Below are 13,195 nucleotides of genomic sequence, written 5' to 3' on the forward strand. Positions count from 1 at the left end.
AACCCCCATCACCATATCACACACCCAAACCCTCATTACCGTATCACACACCCAAACTCCCATCACCGTATCACACACCCAAACCTCCATATCAGTATCACACGCAAACTTCCATCACCGTATCACACACCCAAACCTCCATATCAGTATCACATGCAAACTTCCATCACCGTATCACAAACCCAAACTCCCATCACCGTATCACACACCCAAACCCTCATCACCGTATCACATGCCCAAACCTCCATATCAGTATCACACTCCCAAACCTCCATCACCGTATCGCACACCTAACTCCCCATCTCCGTATCACACACCCAGACCCCCATCACCGTATCACACACCCAGACCCCCATCACCGTATCACACACCCAAACCCCCATCACCGTATCACACACCCAAACCCCCATCACCGTATCACACACCCAGACCCCCAACACTGTATCACACACCCAAACCCCCATCACCGTATCACGCACCCAAACCCCCATCACCGTATCGCACACCCAAACCCCCATCACCGTATCACACACCCAAACCCCCATCACCGTATCGCACACCCAAACCCCCATCACCGTATCACACACCCAAACCCCCATCACCGTATCACACACCCAAACCCCCATCACCGTATCACACACCCAAACCCCCATCACCGTATCACACACCCAGACCCCCATCACCATATCACATACCCAAACCCCCATCACCGCATCACACACCCAGACCCCCATCACCGTATCACACACCCAGACCCCCATCACCGTATCACACACCCAGACCCCCATCACCGTATCACACACCTGCTCTCTGCTGCATCCCAGGACTGTCACTCAGCAGGGAGTGAGGGAGCATCGTTGGGTGTCTCCCTCCTTCAAGCATGCATGCCCTGTCTCCCTCCTGCTTTCCCCTCCCACACCTTGCACGTGCCCACCTGGCTCTTACACTCTCCCGTGCAAGTCGACTTGCTAACCAATCAGCAGCACCCTTTTCTTCTGTAGAATGAATTGTTGTTGAATTGTTTAAATTTGGTATTCTTGCATTTGTGCTTATGAGCGTCAGATGAAAAACTTCGGCAACATCTTTCTCCGTTCAGCAATATTCAAGTTCTGCCCCACCAAACGATTGTTAATTTTGATGCATTTATGGGAATCTAGACAACCGTTTGAGGGGAAGTTATTAGATGGTTATGAGGATAGATTTAGATGAGGAAAGATGGGAGAAGGCTTGAGTGGAGCATAAAAAACCAGCATTGATTGGTTGGGCCGAATGGCCTGTTTTGTGTCATATCTTCCATGTAATTGCTCTCTTTCTCGTCCTCTCTCTTTCTCACCCTCGCTTGCTTGCGCTTTCTCTCGTTGTCTCTCTCCCTTTCCCTCGCTGGCTTGCTTTCTCTTTATCTCTCTGCCTTTGTCTCTCCTTCTCTCTTTCTCACCCTCTCACTTGCTCTGAGATATATCTGTGGAGAAATGGGAGAGATTTCCATCTTTGGCAGTATTCCTGGAGAGGGATTGCTGTGAAATTCCTTTTCCTAAGTTGGTAGCGGAGTTAATGGACCTGCCCACATATGTGGATTTTAGGAAGAGGATATTTGCAGAGCTCTGAGAGTGCTGGCCAAAGACCGCTTGGTTTTTAATCATTGCCAACAGCTTAGAATAATCCCCCCCTTTCCATGGAATGTTTTCCTAGGAGTAAAGTTGTGATATTACAGCAGTGAGAGAGACGCAGGATAAAAATATTGAGGATGACTAAATATGTTTGGAGGAGAGAGTGAAGACGATATGAGATAAATATGTTGCAGGTCAGAAACCTCCATAAACATTAGCTCATCGAAAGCTTTGCTGCCCATATCTAAACTCAAACCAAGTCCCATTCACCTATCACCCCTATGCTTGCTGAACTTCATCGATACCTGATCCTTGTTTTCAAATCCCTCTGTGGCATCGTTCCTTCCTATTACTGTAGCCTCCTCCTCCAGCCCTACAACCCTCCGAGATATCTGCATTCTTCCAATTCTGGCTTCTTAAGCATCCCTGATTGTAGTCACTGCCTGGGCCCTCAGCTCTGGAATTCTGTCCCTACATCTCTCTCTCTAGCTCTGTCTCCTTCCTTTTAACATTCTTTAAAACCTACCTCTTTAGCAAAGCTTTTCGACACTAGATCTAATATCTCTGGATGTGGCTCAGGATAGTTTATTTGATAATGCATCTTTGAACTGCCTTTGGATGTTTTACATTAAAGGCACTATATAAATGCAAGTTATTTTGTTGTAAAAATCCAAGACATTATGTGTCGATCTTGTTTAATGTTATTTCTTTGGGTGTTTTATGAGAGTTCACAGGGGCTGTTTTTCACAGTAAATTGCTCTGTCCTATTTAAAGGCATCCTTTTTGTCTGACTGGGCTCATTCTCATTAGCCAGTGGGAGGCAGGGAGGGTGGCATTGTGAGAGTGGGGGGTTGGGTGTGCACTGTGCTTAAGTGGAGTGTGAATGATGCAGTGCCAGTGCAGGGTAGAGCAGGGTGGGACAGTGTGCTGGTGTGGAGTGTGCAGTGTTGTAATGCCAGTGCAGGGTGGGACAGTGTGCAGTGTTGTAATGCCAGTGCAGGGTGGGACAGTGTGCAGTGTTGTAATGCCAGTGCAGGGTGGGACAGTGTGCAATGTTGTAATGCCAGTGCAGGGTGGGACAGTGTGCAGTGTTGTAATGCCAGTGCAGGGTGGGACAGTGTGCAGTGTTGTAATGCCAGTGCAGGGTGGGACAGTGTGCAATGTTGTAATGCCAGTGCAGGGTGGGACAGTGTGCAGTGTTGTAATGCCAGTGCAGGGTGGGACAGTGTGCAGTGTTGTAATGCCAGTGCAGGGTGGGACAGTGTGCAGTGTGTAATGCCAGTGCAGGGTGGGACAGTGTGCAGTGTTGTAATGCCAGTGCAGGGTGGGACAGTGTGCAGTGTTGTAATGCCAGTGTAGGGTGGGACAGTGTGCAGTGTTGTAATGCCAGTGCAGGGTGGGACAGTGCAGTGTTGTAATGCCAGAGCAGGGTGGGACAGTGTGCAGTGTTGTAATGCCAGAGCAGGGTGGGACAGTGTGCAGTGTTGTAATGCCAGAGCAGGGTGGGACAGTGTGCAGTGTTGTAATGCCAGAGCAGGGTGGGACAGTGTGCAGTGTTGTAATGCCAGAGCAGGGTGGGACAGTGTGCAGTGTTGTAATGCCAGAGCAGGGTGGGACAGTGTGCTGGAGTGGAGTGTGCAGTGGTGCAGCTCGGGGGAGGGGGTGGGGGAATGGTGTCGGGGGGTGGTGGGGGGTAGAGGCTGCATGCTGGAGTTTGCCGCTGTAGCATGTTGGGACTAGGTTTGATGTGTCTAAAGCCTGTGGGTTTCACCTGTATTCTCTGTTTCAGCCAGGTCTGGCCCCTGCAGCCTCCTCTCTCCCAGCCAGTGCCTCCTGTTTCAGACAGCCTTGGCTACAGTTGCTGAGGCCTGCAATGCTGGCAAACTGCCAAACACTGAGTCATACTGCCAACGTGGTATTTCCAGAGAATAGTGTGGTTCAGGCATTCATTCAGCACCTCCCAGAGCTCAGGGTGAGGTTCTTGTACCAGCTACACGGCACCTCCATTGGGCAAAATCTATCAAATCAACTCAGTGTTCACGCGCACACACTATCTCTCTGTTTATCTCTCTCTCTCTCTCTCTCTGTGTCTCTCTCTCTCTCTCTGTGTCTCTCTCTCTCTCTCTCTCTGTGTCTCTCCCCCTCCCTCTCTCTGTAATTATGGCTTCTTTTTATTCTCTATGCATCTCTCTCAAAACTTTCCTACATGTTCTGTTCTGTGTTTCCTGAGGGGAATGTCTCGTGCCCTTGCTGTAGATTCAAATTGAGCCAGATATCCACCAGGAAGCACGCTTGTCTCCCTATTCCTGAGGTGCCCTCGCTCAGCTTCCCTCACCCACTCCTTCCGGAGATGCCTTTTTCCCCCTTCCCAAGGAGTACTTACCCCTGTCAACCGTCCCGAAGCACCCTTGCTCTGTTCCCCCATCCCCCTCGACCTGAGGTGCCTTCACCCCTTGTCTATCCCCTCCCAAGGCACCCTCGTGCTCGCTCCCCCCACCTCCTCATGATGCCCCTATCCCATGCCTTCCAAGGCTCCTTCGCAATTTCTATCTGCACACCCTCCCCCTCCCTCCCCCCTCAGGAGGTGCTCTCATCCCTTGTGGCCATCATTCCCCTTCAATCATTGAGTCAACTTCAGAGAAACCTGTACTTTACACTCTTAACACCCTGAAATATCCCGTCTGGAATCTCACACAGGATTTCTCTGATGAAGAGTCATACAGACTTGAAACGTTAACTCTGTCTTCCTCTCCACAGATGCTGTCAGACCTGCTGAGTTTTTCTGGCATTTTTTTTTGTTTTGGTTCTGTATTCGCTAGAGTTTAGAAGAATAAGAGGGGATCTGATTGAAACGTATAAAACTCTAACAGGGCTACACAAACTGGATGCAGGGAGGATGTTTCCCCTGGTTTGGGGGTCTAGAACCAGGGGCCACAGTCTCAGGATACAGGGGACCTCATCCTTTTTATCTATGTCATTGGTACCAATATGTACCACGATCACTGGCTGTTCACCCTCCCCCCTTCAGAATGCCCCACAGCCTCTCCGAGACATCCTTGATCCTGGCACCAGGGAGGCAACATACCATCCTGGAGGCTTTGTGGCTGCAGAAACGCCTGTCTGTTCCCCTTACTATTGAATTCCCTATCACTATAGCCCTGCCATTCTCCTTCCTCCCCTTTTGTGCAGCAGAGCCACCTGTGGTGCCATGGACTTGGCTCCTACTGCTTTTCCCTGAGAAGTCATCTCCCCCCAACAGTATACAAAACGGTATATCTGTTAGAGAGGGGGACAGCCCCAGGGGACTCCTGTACTACCTGCCTTCCTCTGCTCTGCCTGGTGGTCACTCATCCCCTTTCTGCCTGTTCAGTCTTTACCTGCGGTGTGACCACCTCACTGAATGTGCTGTCCACGATAATCTCAGCATCGTAAATGCTCCACAGTGAATCCACCAGCAACTCCAGCTCTGAAATGCAATTAGCCAGTAGCTGCAACTGGACACACTTTGTTCACACATGGTCGCCAGAGACACTGGAAGTGTCGATGACTTCCCACATAGCACAGGAGGGGCATATCACGGGTGCGAGCTCTGCTGCCATGACTTCCCTTTAGATTAAGCTTGTTAGTTACTCCCTTTAAAAAATATTAACTACTCTAGGGGCCTTATTCCAAACACTCCCACTACAGTCCAAAGTCCTCACCTTATTTTGTTTAAGCTAATGGACTGCAGCAGTTTAATTAGTAGGAGAAGTAGAAGTACTCACCTGACCCTATTTACCAATAAGCTGCCTCCCCTGTGTCACGTCACTTTTTGAATCATGACATCCTCGTGCCGCTTTCACCCAGAGTCTCCCCGGAACTCTCGCTCTGTCCTCGAGTCGCTTTCACCCCCGAGTCCCCCCGGAACTCTCGCTCTGTCCTCGAGCTGCTTTCAGCGCCGAGTCTCCCTGGAACTCTCGCTCTGTCCTCGAGTCGCTTTCACCCCCGAGTCTCCCCGGAACTCTCGCTCTGTCCTCGAGTCGCTTTCACCCAGAGTCTCCCCGGAACTCTCGCTCTGTCCTCGAGTCGCTTTCACCCCCGAGTCCCCCCGGAACTCTCGCTCTGTCCTCGAGCTGCTTTCAGCGCCGAGTCTCCCTGGAACTCTCGCTCTGTCCTCGAGCCGCTTTCAGCCCCGATTCTCCCTGGAACTCTCGCCCTGTCCTCGTGCCGCTTTCAGCCCCGATTCTCCCTGGAACTCTCGCCCTGTCCTCGAGTCGCTTTCACCCCCGATTCTCCCCGGAACTCTCGCTCTGTCCTCGAGTCGCTTTCACCCAGAGTCTCCCCGGAACTCTCACTCTGTCCTCGAGTCGCTTTCACCCAGAGTCTCCCCGGAACTCTCGCTCTGTCCTCGAGTCGCTTTCACCCCAGAGTCTCCCCGGAACTCTCACTCTGTCCTCGAGTCGCTTTCAGCCCCGATTCTCCCCGGAACTCTCGCTCTGTCCTCGAGTCGCTTTCACCCAGAGTCTCCCCGGAACTCTCACTCTGTCCTCGAGTCGCTTTCAGCCCCGATTCTCCCCGGAACTCTCGCTCTGTCCTCGAGTCGCTTTCACCCAGAGTCTCCCCGGAACTCTCGCTCTGTCCTCGAGTCGCTTTCACCCAGAGTCTCCCTGGAACTCTCGCTCTGTCCTCGAGTCGCTTTCACCCAGAGTCTCCCCGGAACTCTCGCTCTGTCCTCGAGCTGCTTTCAGCCCCGAGTCCCCCCGGAACTCTCGCTCTGTCCTCGAGTCGCTTTCACCCCGAGTCTCCCTGGAACTCTCACTCTGTCCTCGAGCCGCTTTCAGCGCCGAGTCTCCCTGGAACTCTCACTCTGTCCTCGAGTCGCTTTCAGCCCCGATTCTCCCCGGAACTCTCGCTCTGTCCTCGAGTCGCTTTCACCCAGAGTCTCCCCGGAACTCTCGCTCTGTCCTCGAGTCGCTTTCAGCCCCGATTCTCCCCGGAACTCTCGCTCTGTCCTCGAGTCGCTTTCACCCAGAGTCTCCCCGGAACTCTCGCTCTGTCCTCGAGTCGCTTTCACCCAGAGTCTCCCCGGAACTCTCGCTCTGTCCTCGAGCCGCTTTCACCCCGAGTCTCCCCGGAACTCTCGCTCTGTCCTCGAGTCGCTTTCACCCAGAGTCTCCCCGGAACTCTCGCTCTGTCCTCGAGTCGCTTTCACCCAGAGTCTCCCCGGAACTCTCGCTCTGTCCTCGAGCCGCTTTCAGCCCCGAGTCTCCCCGGAACTCTCGCTCTGTCCTCGAGTCGCTTTCACCCAGAGTCTCCCCGGAACTCTCGCTCTGTCCTCGAGTCGCTTTCAGCCCCGATTCTCCCCGGAACTCTCGCTCTGTCCTCGAGCCGCTTTCACCCCCGAGTCCCCCCGGAACTCTCGCCCTGTCCTCGAGTCGCTTTCACCCAGAGTCTCCCCGGAACTCTCGCTCTGTCCTCGAGTCGCTTTCAGCCATAAGTATCCCCGGAACTCTCGCTCTGTCCTCGAGTCGCTTTCACCCAGAGTCTCCCCGGAACTCTCGCTCTGTCCTCGAGCCGCTTTCACCCAGAGTCTCCCCGGAACTCTCGCTCTGTCCTCGAGTCGCTTTCACCCCAGAGTCTCCCCGGAACTCTCGCTCTGTCCTCGAGTCGCTTTCACCCAGAGTCTCCCCGGAACTCTCGCTCTGTCCTTGAGCCGCTTTCACCCAGAGTCTCCCCGGAACTCTCGCTCTGTCCTCGAGTCGCTTTCACCCCAGAGTCTCCCCGGAACTCTCGCTCTGTCCTCGAGTCGCTTTCACCCAGAGTCTCCCCGGAACTCTCGCTCTGTCCTTGAGCCGCTTTCACCCAGAGTCTCCCTGGAACTCTCGCTCTGTCCTTGAGCCGCTTTCACCCAGAGTCTCCCCGGAACTCTCGCTCTGTCCTCGAGTCGCTTTCACCCCAGAGTCTCCCCGGAACTCTCGCTCTGTCCTCGAGTCGCTTTCACCCCAGAGTCTCCCCGGAACTCTCGCCCTGTCCTCGAGTCGCTTTCAGCCCCGAGTCTCCCCGGAACTCTCGCTCTGTCCTCGAGTCGCTTTCACCCCAGAGTCTCCCCGGAACTCTCGCTCTGTCCTCGAGCCGCTTTCAGCCCCGAGTCTCCCCGGAACTCTCGCTCTGTCCTCGAGTCGCTTTCACCCAGAGTCTCCCCGGAACTCTCGCCCTGTCCTCGAGTCGCTTTCACCCAGAGTCTCCCCGGAACTCTCGCTCTGTCCTCGAGCCGCTTTCAGCCCCGATTCTCCCCGGAACTCTCGCCCTGTCCTCGAGTCGCTTTCACCCAGAGTCTCCCCGGAACTCTCGCTCTGTCCTCGAGTCGCTTTCACCCAGAGTCTCCCCGGAACTCTCGCTCTGTCCTCGAGCCGCTTTCAGCCCCAAGTATCCCCGGAACTCTCGCTCTGTCCTCGCTCCGCTTTCACCCAGAGTCTCCCCGGAACTCTCGCTCTGTCCTCGAGTCGCTTTCACCCAGAGTCTCCCCGGAACTCTCGCTCTGTCCTCGAGCCGCTTTCAGCCCCAAGTATCCCCGGAACTCTCGCTCTGTCCTCGCTCTGCTTTCACCCAGAGTCTCCCCGGAACTCTCGCTCTGTCCTCGAGTCGCTTTCAGCCCCGATTCTCCCCGGAACTCTCACTCTTTTTAAATTGCACTATACCATGCGATTTGCTTTACTCTACTGGTATATTAATCACTATACCATGTGGTATTCTCCACTCCGCTTGTGTATTAATCACCGTACCGTGCGATTTGTTCCACTCCGTTGGTATAATAATCACTATACCATGTGGTATTCTCCACTCCGCTTGTGTATTAATCACCGTACCGTGCGATTTGTTCCACTCCGTTGGTATAATAATCACTATACCATGTGGTATTCTCCACTCCACTGCTGTTGTCTGACTGGGATCATTGTTGTTTTGCAGAGATGACCATGGCTTCAGTCCCCTGCATTGGGCTTGCCGTGAGGGTCGCTCCAATGTTGTTGACATGTTGATAATGCGTGGAGCTCGGATCAATGTGATGAACCGGGGTGATGACACACCGCTGCACCTTGCTGCCAGCCATGGGCACCGGGACATCGTTCAGAAGGTAAGGATGCGGGCACCTGGGTATCGTACAGAAGGTAAGAGCTTTTCCAGAGCTCACAGGTATCCTCTTATCCTTATACTGTGGAACACTATCATCTTTTAAAATCAAACAAGACTTTTCACCCCTTTTTCACAGACCACCCCACCCAACCACCTTCTCCTCATATCCCTCAAAGTCACCTACCCACCTGCTCTCCATATCCCTCAATTCCACCTACAAACCTTCTCCCCCTAGCCCTCAATCCCACCTACCCATCTTCTCCCTATATCCCTCAAACCCACCTACTCACCTTTTCCCATATCCTTCAATCCCACTTTTTTTTATTCGTTCATGGGATATGGGTGTCGCTGGCTAGGCCAGCATTTTTTGCCCATCCCTAATTGCCCTTGTTCAGAGGGCATATCGCTCAATTCCACCCACCCACCTTCTCCCCAAACCCCTCAACCCCACCTACCCACCTTCTCCCCATATCCCTCAATCACCACCTACCCACCTTCTCCCCATATCCCTCAATCACCACCTACCCACCTTCTCCCCATATCCCTCAATCACCACCTACCCACCTTCTCCCCATATCCCTCAATCACCACCTACTCCCCACATCACTCAATCACCACCTACTCCCCACATCGCTCAATCACACCTACACACCTCTCCCCACATCCCTCAGCCCCTGTCAACCCACCTTCTCCCCATATCCCTCAACCCCACCCACCTTCTCCCCAAACCCCTCAACCCCACCTACCCACCTTCTCTCCATATCCCTCAGCCCCTGCCAACCCACCTTCTCCCCATATCCCTCAACCCCACCCACCTTCTCCCCAAACCCCTCAACCCCACCTACCCACCTTCTCTCCATATCCCTCAGTACTTTATTAACCAGTGTCAGTTTCCCCAGAAAACTGAAGTTTCCTTTTCCATTTCAGTTAGCTGAAGTTTCCGTTCCGGTTCCAGTTAGGCTCTCTCTTAAAAATTTGCAAGCCTTGAAACCACGGATTCCATCACAGAATGGAATATGTGGTGTGTACTGTACAGGTATATGCGGTCTGGCAGGAATATGTGGTTGGAATAGGTATGTGCGGTGTTTACGGAACAGGTGTGGGTGGTAAGTTCGGCTTGGTTGGCACAAGTATATGAAGACCTTCAGTGTGGGTTGTTGCATTTGCCAGCAGAGTTTCAATTCATCCACTCATTAATTGCTCTTCAATCTGTGGCTTTATCTCATGATGGTTCTCATGGGTTGTACGCAAGTAGCAGACTGAGATATAAGAAAATTTGTACATGACAGTAGCTCAACTACCTCTCACCATCCAGGGTTTCTGAGGGCTTCGTGTTGAGAGCAGCACTGGCTCTGGCAGGCAAGGTACCTGTTACTGCTGTGAATCTGTCATCAAAGGATAATCTACTTTTCAAAGGGGGAACATCTGCCTTCCCTCTCATGACCAGACATCTGTCGATTGAAGCTATTTACATAATTTTTTTAAAAAAAAGCAACAATTGAAGACAGAGGTTCCCCTACTTTTGTCAGCTGTTTTGAGGACTGAGTTTCAGTTGCTGCATGCTGATTGTGGATTGGTTCTGCTTAGAAAGTCTGGTGTTGCAGTTTATTAGTTCCTGTAAATGGGGGCAGTGTTGCAATCTTGAATTTAGAAAAAAATCTCAACCTCTGCTGGAGGAAACGTGTCGGTGCAGACTCGATGGGCCGAAGGGCCTCTTCTGCACTGTGTGATTCTGTGAAACAGGATTTGTTGGAGGACTCAGTGCAGTCTGATCTGAGACCTCCCTCCCATTCTCACCCCTCAATCCCCTCTATCCCCTCCTCAATTCCCAGTTTCCCCATCTCCTCTTCCCCCACTGCTCCCATCTCCCCCATCCCATCCCCCACTACCCCTTGCCTCCGAAGCCTGTGGTGCAGAGTGTTAAACAGGATAGGCTATTTGTGTTCCATCCCTAGCCAGTGCTGAGTTTGCCAATTTCAGCAGTGGGTTAGAGTGGAGGTGTCACAATTGGGCTCACAAAGTTCCCAAGTTAAAGAGAAGAAAAAATCAGCCAGAATTCCCACTTCTGATTGCCATCGGTGAGTCTCGAATTTGTGCTCGTACACATGGGGTACATGTTTGCGTGCATGTACATTTGTGTGCATGTTTGTATCTGCTTGCCTGTGTCTTGGGTGAAGCGAGGATTGCGTTTGGCTTTTATGCTCTCCCTGGTTGTATGTCCTATTCATGCCTGTTGCTGACGTTGATGCAGGGAGATTGCGAGGTATTAGATGGACATGCAGGGGGAGTCGATCACGTTAACAGTTAATGGTACATTACATTTTGCCCTCATGCTATTCAGGAGCTGTGAGGAGCCCAGGTGGATCACCCTCTGCATTTCTCTCTGCAGCTTATCCAGTGTAAAGCAGACGTCAGCGCGGTGAATGAACATGGGAACACGCCACTGCACTACGCCTGTTTCTGGGGTCATGACGAGGTCGCTGAGGTGAGAGCTTGTATAACACTGCATTCACGGTCTCTGAAACACCAGAGGTCAGTTTTTGCATGGATCAAAAGTCCATTGCATACGAACATGTAAATTAGGAGCATGAGTAGGCCATTCGGCCCCTCAAGCCTGTTCCGCCATCTGATAAGATCATGGCTGATCTGATTGTGGCCTCAACTCTAGTTTCCTGTCTGTCCCCTACATCTTTGACTCCCTTGTCAGTCGAGAATTTATCTAACTCAACTTTAAAAATATTCAATGACCCCGCCTCCACCACCTTCTGAGGCAGAGAGTTCCAAAGTCGCACAACCCTCAGAGAGAAAAAAAATTCTCCTCGTCTCTGTCCTAAAAGATAAACCCTCTCTTTAAAACAGTGCCCCCTAGTTCTGGACTCACCCACCAGAGGAAACACCTTTTCCACGTCCATCTTGTCAATACCGTTCCGGATCTTTTATACTTCAATCAAGTCACCTCTCACTCTTCTAAACTCCTATGGAAACGAGTCCAGTCTGTCTAACCTTTCCTCATAAGACAACCTGCTCATTCCAGGTATCAATCTAGTAAACCTCCTCTGAACTGCGCCCAACACATTTACATCGTTCATTAAATATGGAGGCCAAAACTGCACACAATATTTGAGATGTTGTCTCAGCAATGCCCTGAAGCAGAACATCCTTATTTTTATGTTCAATTCCTCTTGTAATCAAGGTTAGCGTTCCATTAGCCTTCTTAATTACTTGCTGTACCTGCATACTAACTTTTTGTGACTCATGTACTAGAACAACTAGATCCCTCTGCACCTCAGAATTCTGCAGCCATTCTCCAATTAAGTAATACCCTCTGCTTTTTTATTCATCCTGCCAAAGTGAAAAATTTCACATTTTCCAACATTATCTTCCAGGTTTTTGCCCATGCACTCAATCTATCTCTGTCCATCTGCAACCTCCTCATGTCCTCTTTACAACATACTTTCCTACGTATATTTATGTCATCTGCAACTTTAGCTACCATGCCTTCACTCACCTCATGTAAGTCATTGATAAAAATTATAAAAAGTTGAGGCCCCAGTACAGACCCCTGCAGGACTCCACTTGTCACATCCTGCAATCAGAAAAAGACCTATTTATGCATTCTCTCTGTTTCCTGTTAGCTAGCCAATCTTCTATCCATGTTAATATGTTACCCCCTACACCATGAGCTTTTATTTTCTGCAATAACCTTTGATGTGGCACTTTATCAACCGCCTTTTGAAAATCCAAGCACAGTACGTCTATAGGCTCCCCTTTATCCACAGCGCGTGTTACTTTTTCAAAGAACTCCAATTAATTGATTAAACGTGATTTTACTTTCACAAAACCATGCTGAATCTTCCTGATTACCTTGAGTTTCTCTAAGTGCCCAGCTACAACCTCCTTAGTGATCAATTCTAACACCTTCCCCACAACAGACATCAAGCTAACTAGCCTAAAAACAAAAAGCTAAAAGCTACTGCGGATGCTGGAAATCCAAAACAAAAACAGAATTACCTGGAAAAACTCAGCAGGTCTGGCAGCATCGGCGGAGAAGAAATCAGTTGACGTTTCTAACTAGCCTATTGTTTCCTTTTTTCTGTCTTCGTCCCTTCTTGAATAGAGAGGTTATATTTGCTACTTTCCAGTCTGATGGAACCTTAGTGAATCTAGTGAACTTTGGAAAATTAACACCAACACATCTACTACCTCATTAGCCGCCTCTTTTAAGTCCCTAGGATGAAGTCCATCAGGACCCAGAGACTTGTCAGCCCACAGCTGACCCACAAGTTTGCTCGGTACTGCTTCCCTAGTGATTATAATTTCACCAAGATCCCCCTCCCTTCCGCCTCCTGGTTTACAGCTCTGTTTGGAATGTTTTTTGTATCCTCTATAGTGAAGACAGAAGCAAAATTCCATTTCATCTGCCATTTCCTCATTATCTACTATTAACTCCCCACTGTCACTCTCTAGAGGACCAACAC

General features: G+C 50.9%; 1 protein-coding gene across 1 annotated transcript in view; it reads left to right on the forward strand.

The window, feature by feature from the left end:
• Nucleotides 1-13,195, forward strand: part of ilk (integrin-linked kinase) — an 81,151-nt gene that overhangs the window by 35,171 nt on the left and 32,785 nt on the right. The window contains exons 3-4 of the mRNA XM_078544910.1: nt 8,553-8,718; nt 11,107-11,202. Of these exons, the coding sequence (XP_078401036.1) occupies nt 8,553-8,718; nt 11,107-11,202 (262 nt within the window). The remainder of the gene's footprint in view (nt 1-8,552; nt 8,719-11,106; nt 11,203-13,195) is intronic.

The sequence above is a fragment of the Cetorhinus maximus genome, chromosome 7 (assembly GCF_964194155.1).
Source record: "Cetorhinus maximus chromosome 7, sCetMax3.hap1.1, whole genome shotgun sequence".
NCBI lineage: Eukaryota > Metazoa > Chordata > Chondrichthyes > Lamniformes > Cetorhinidae > Cetorhinus > Cetorhinus maximus.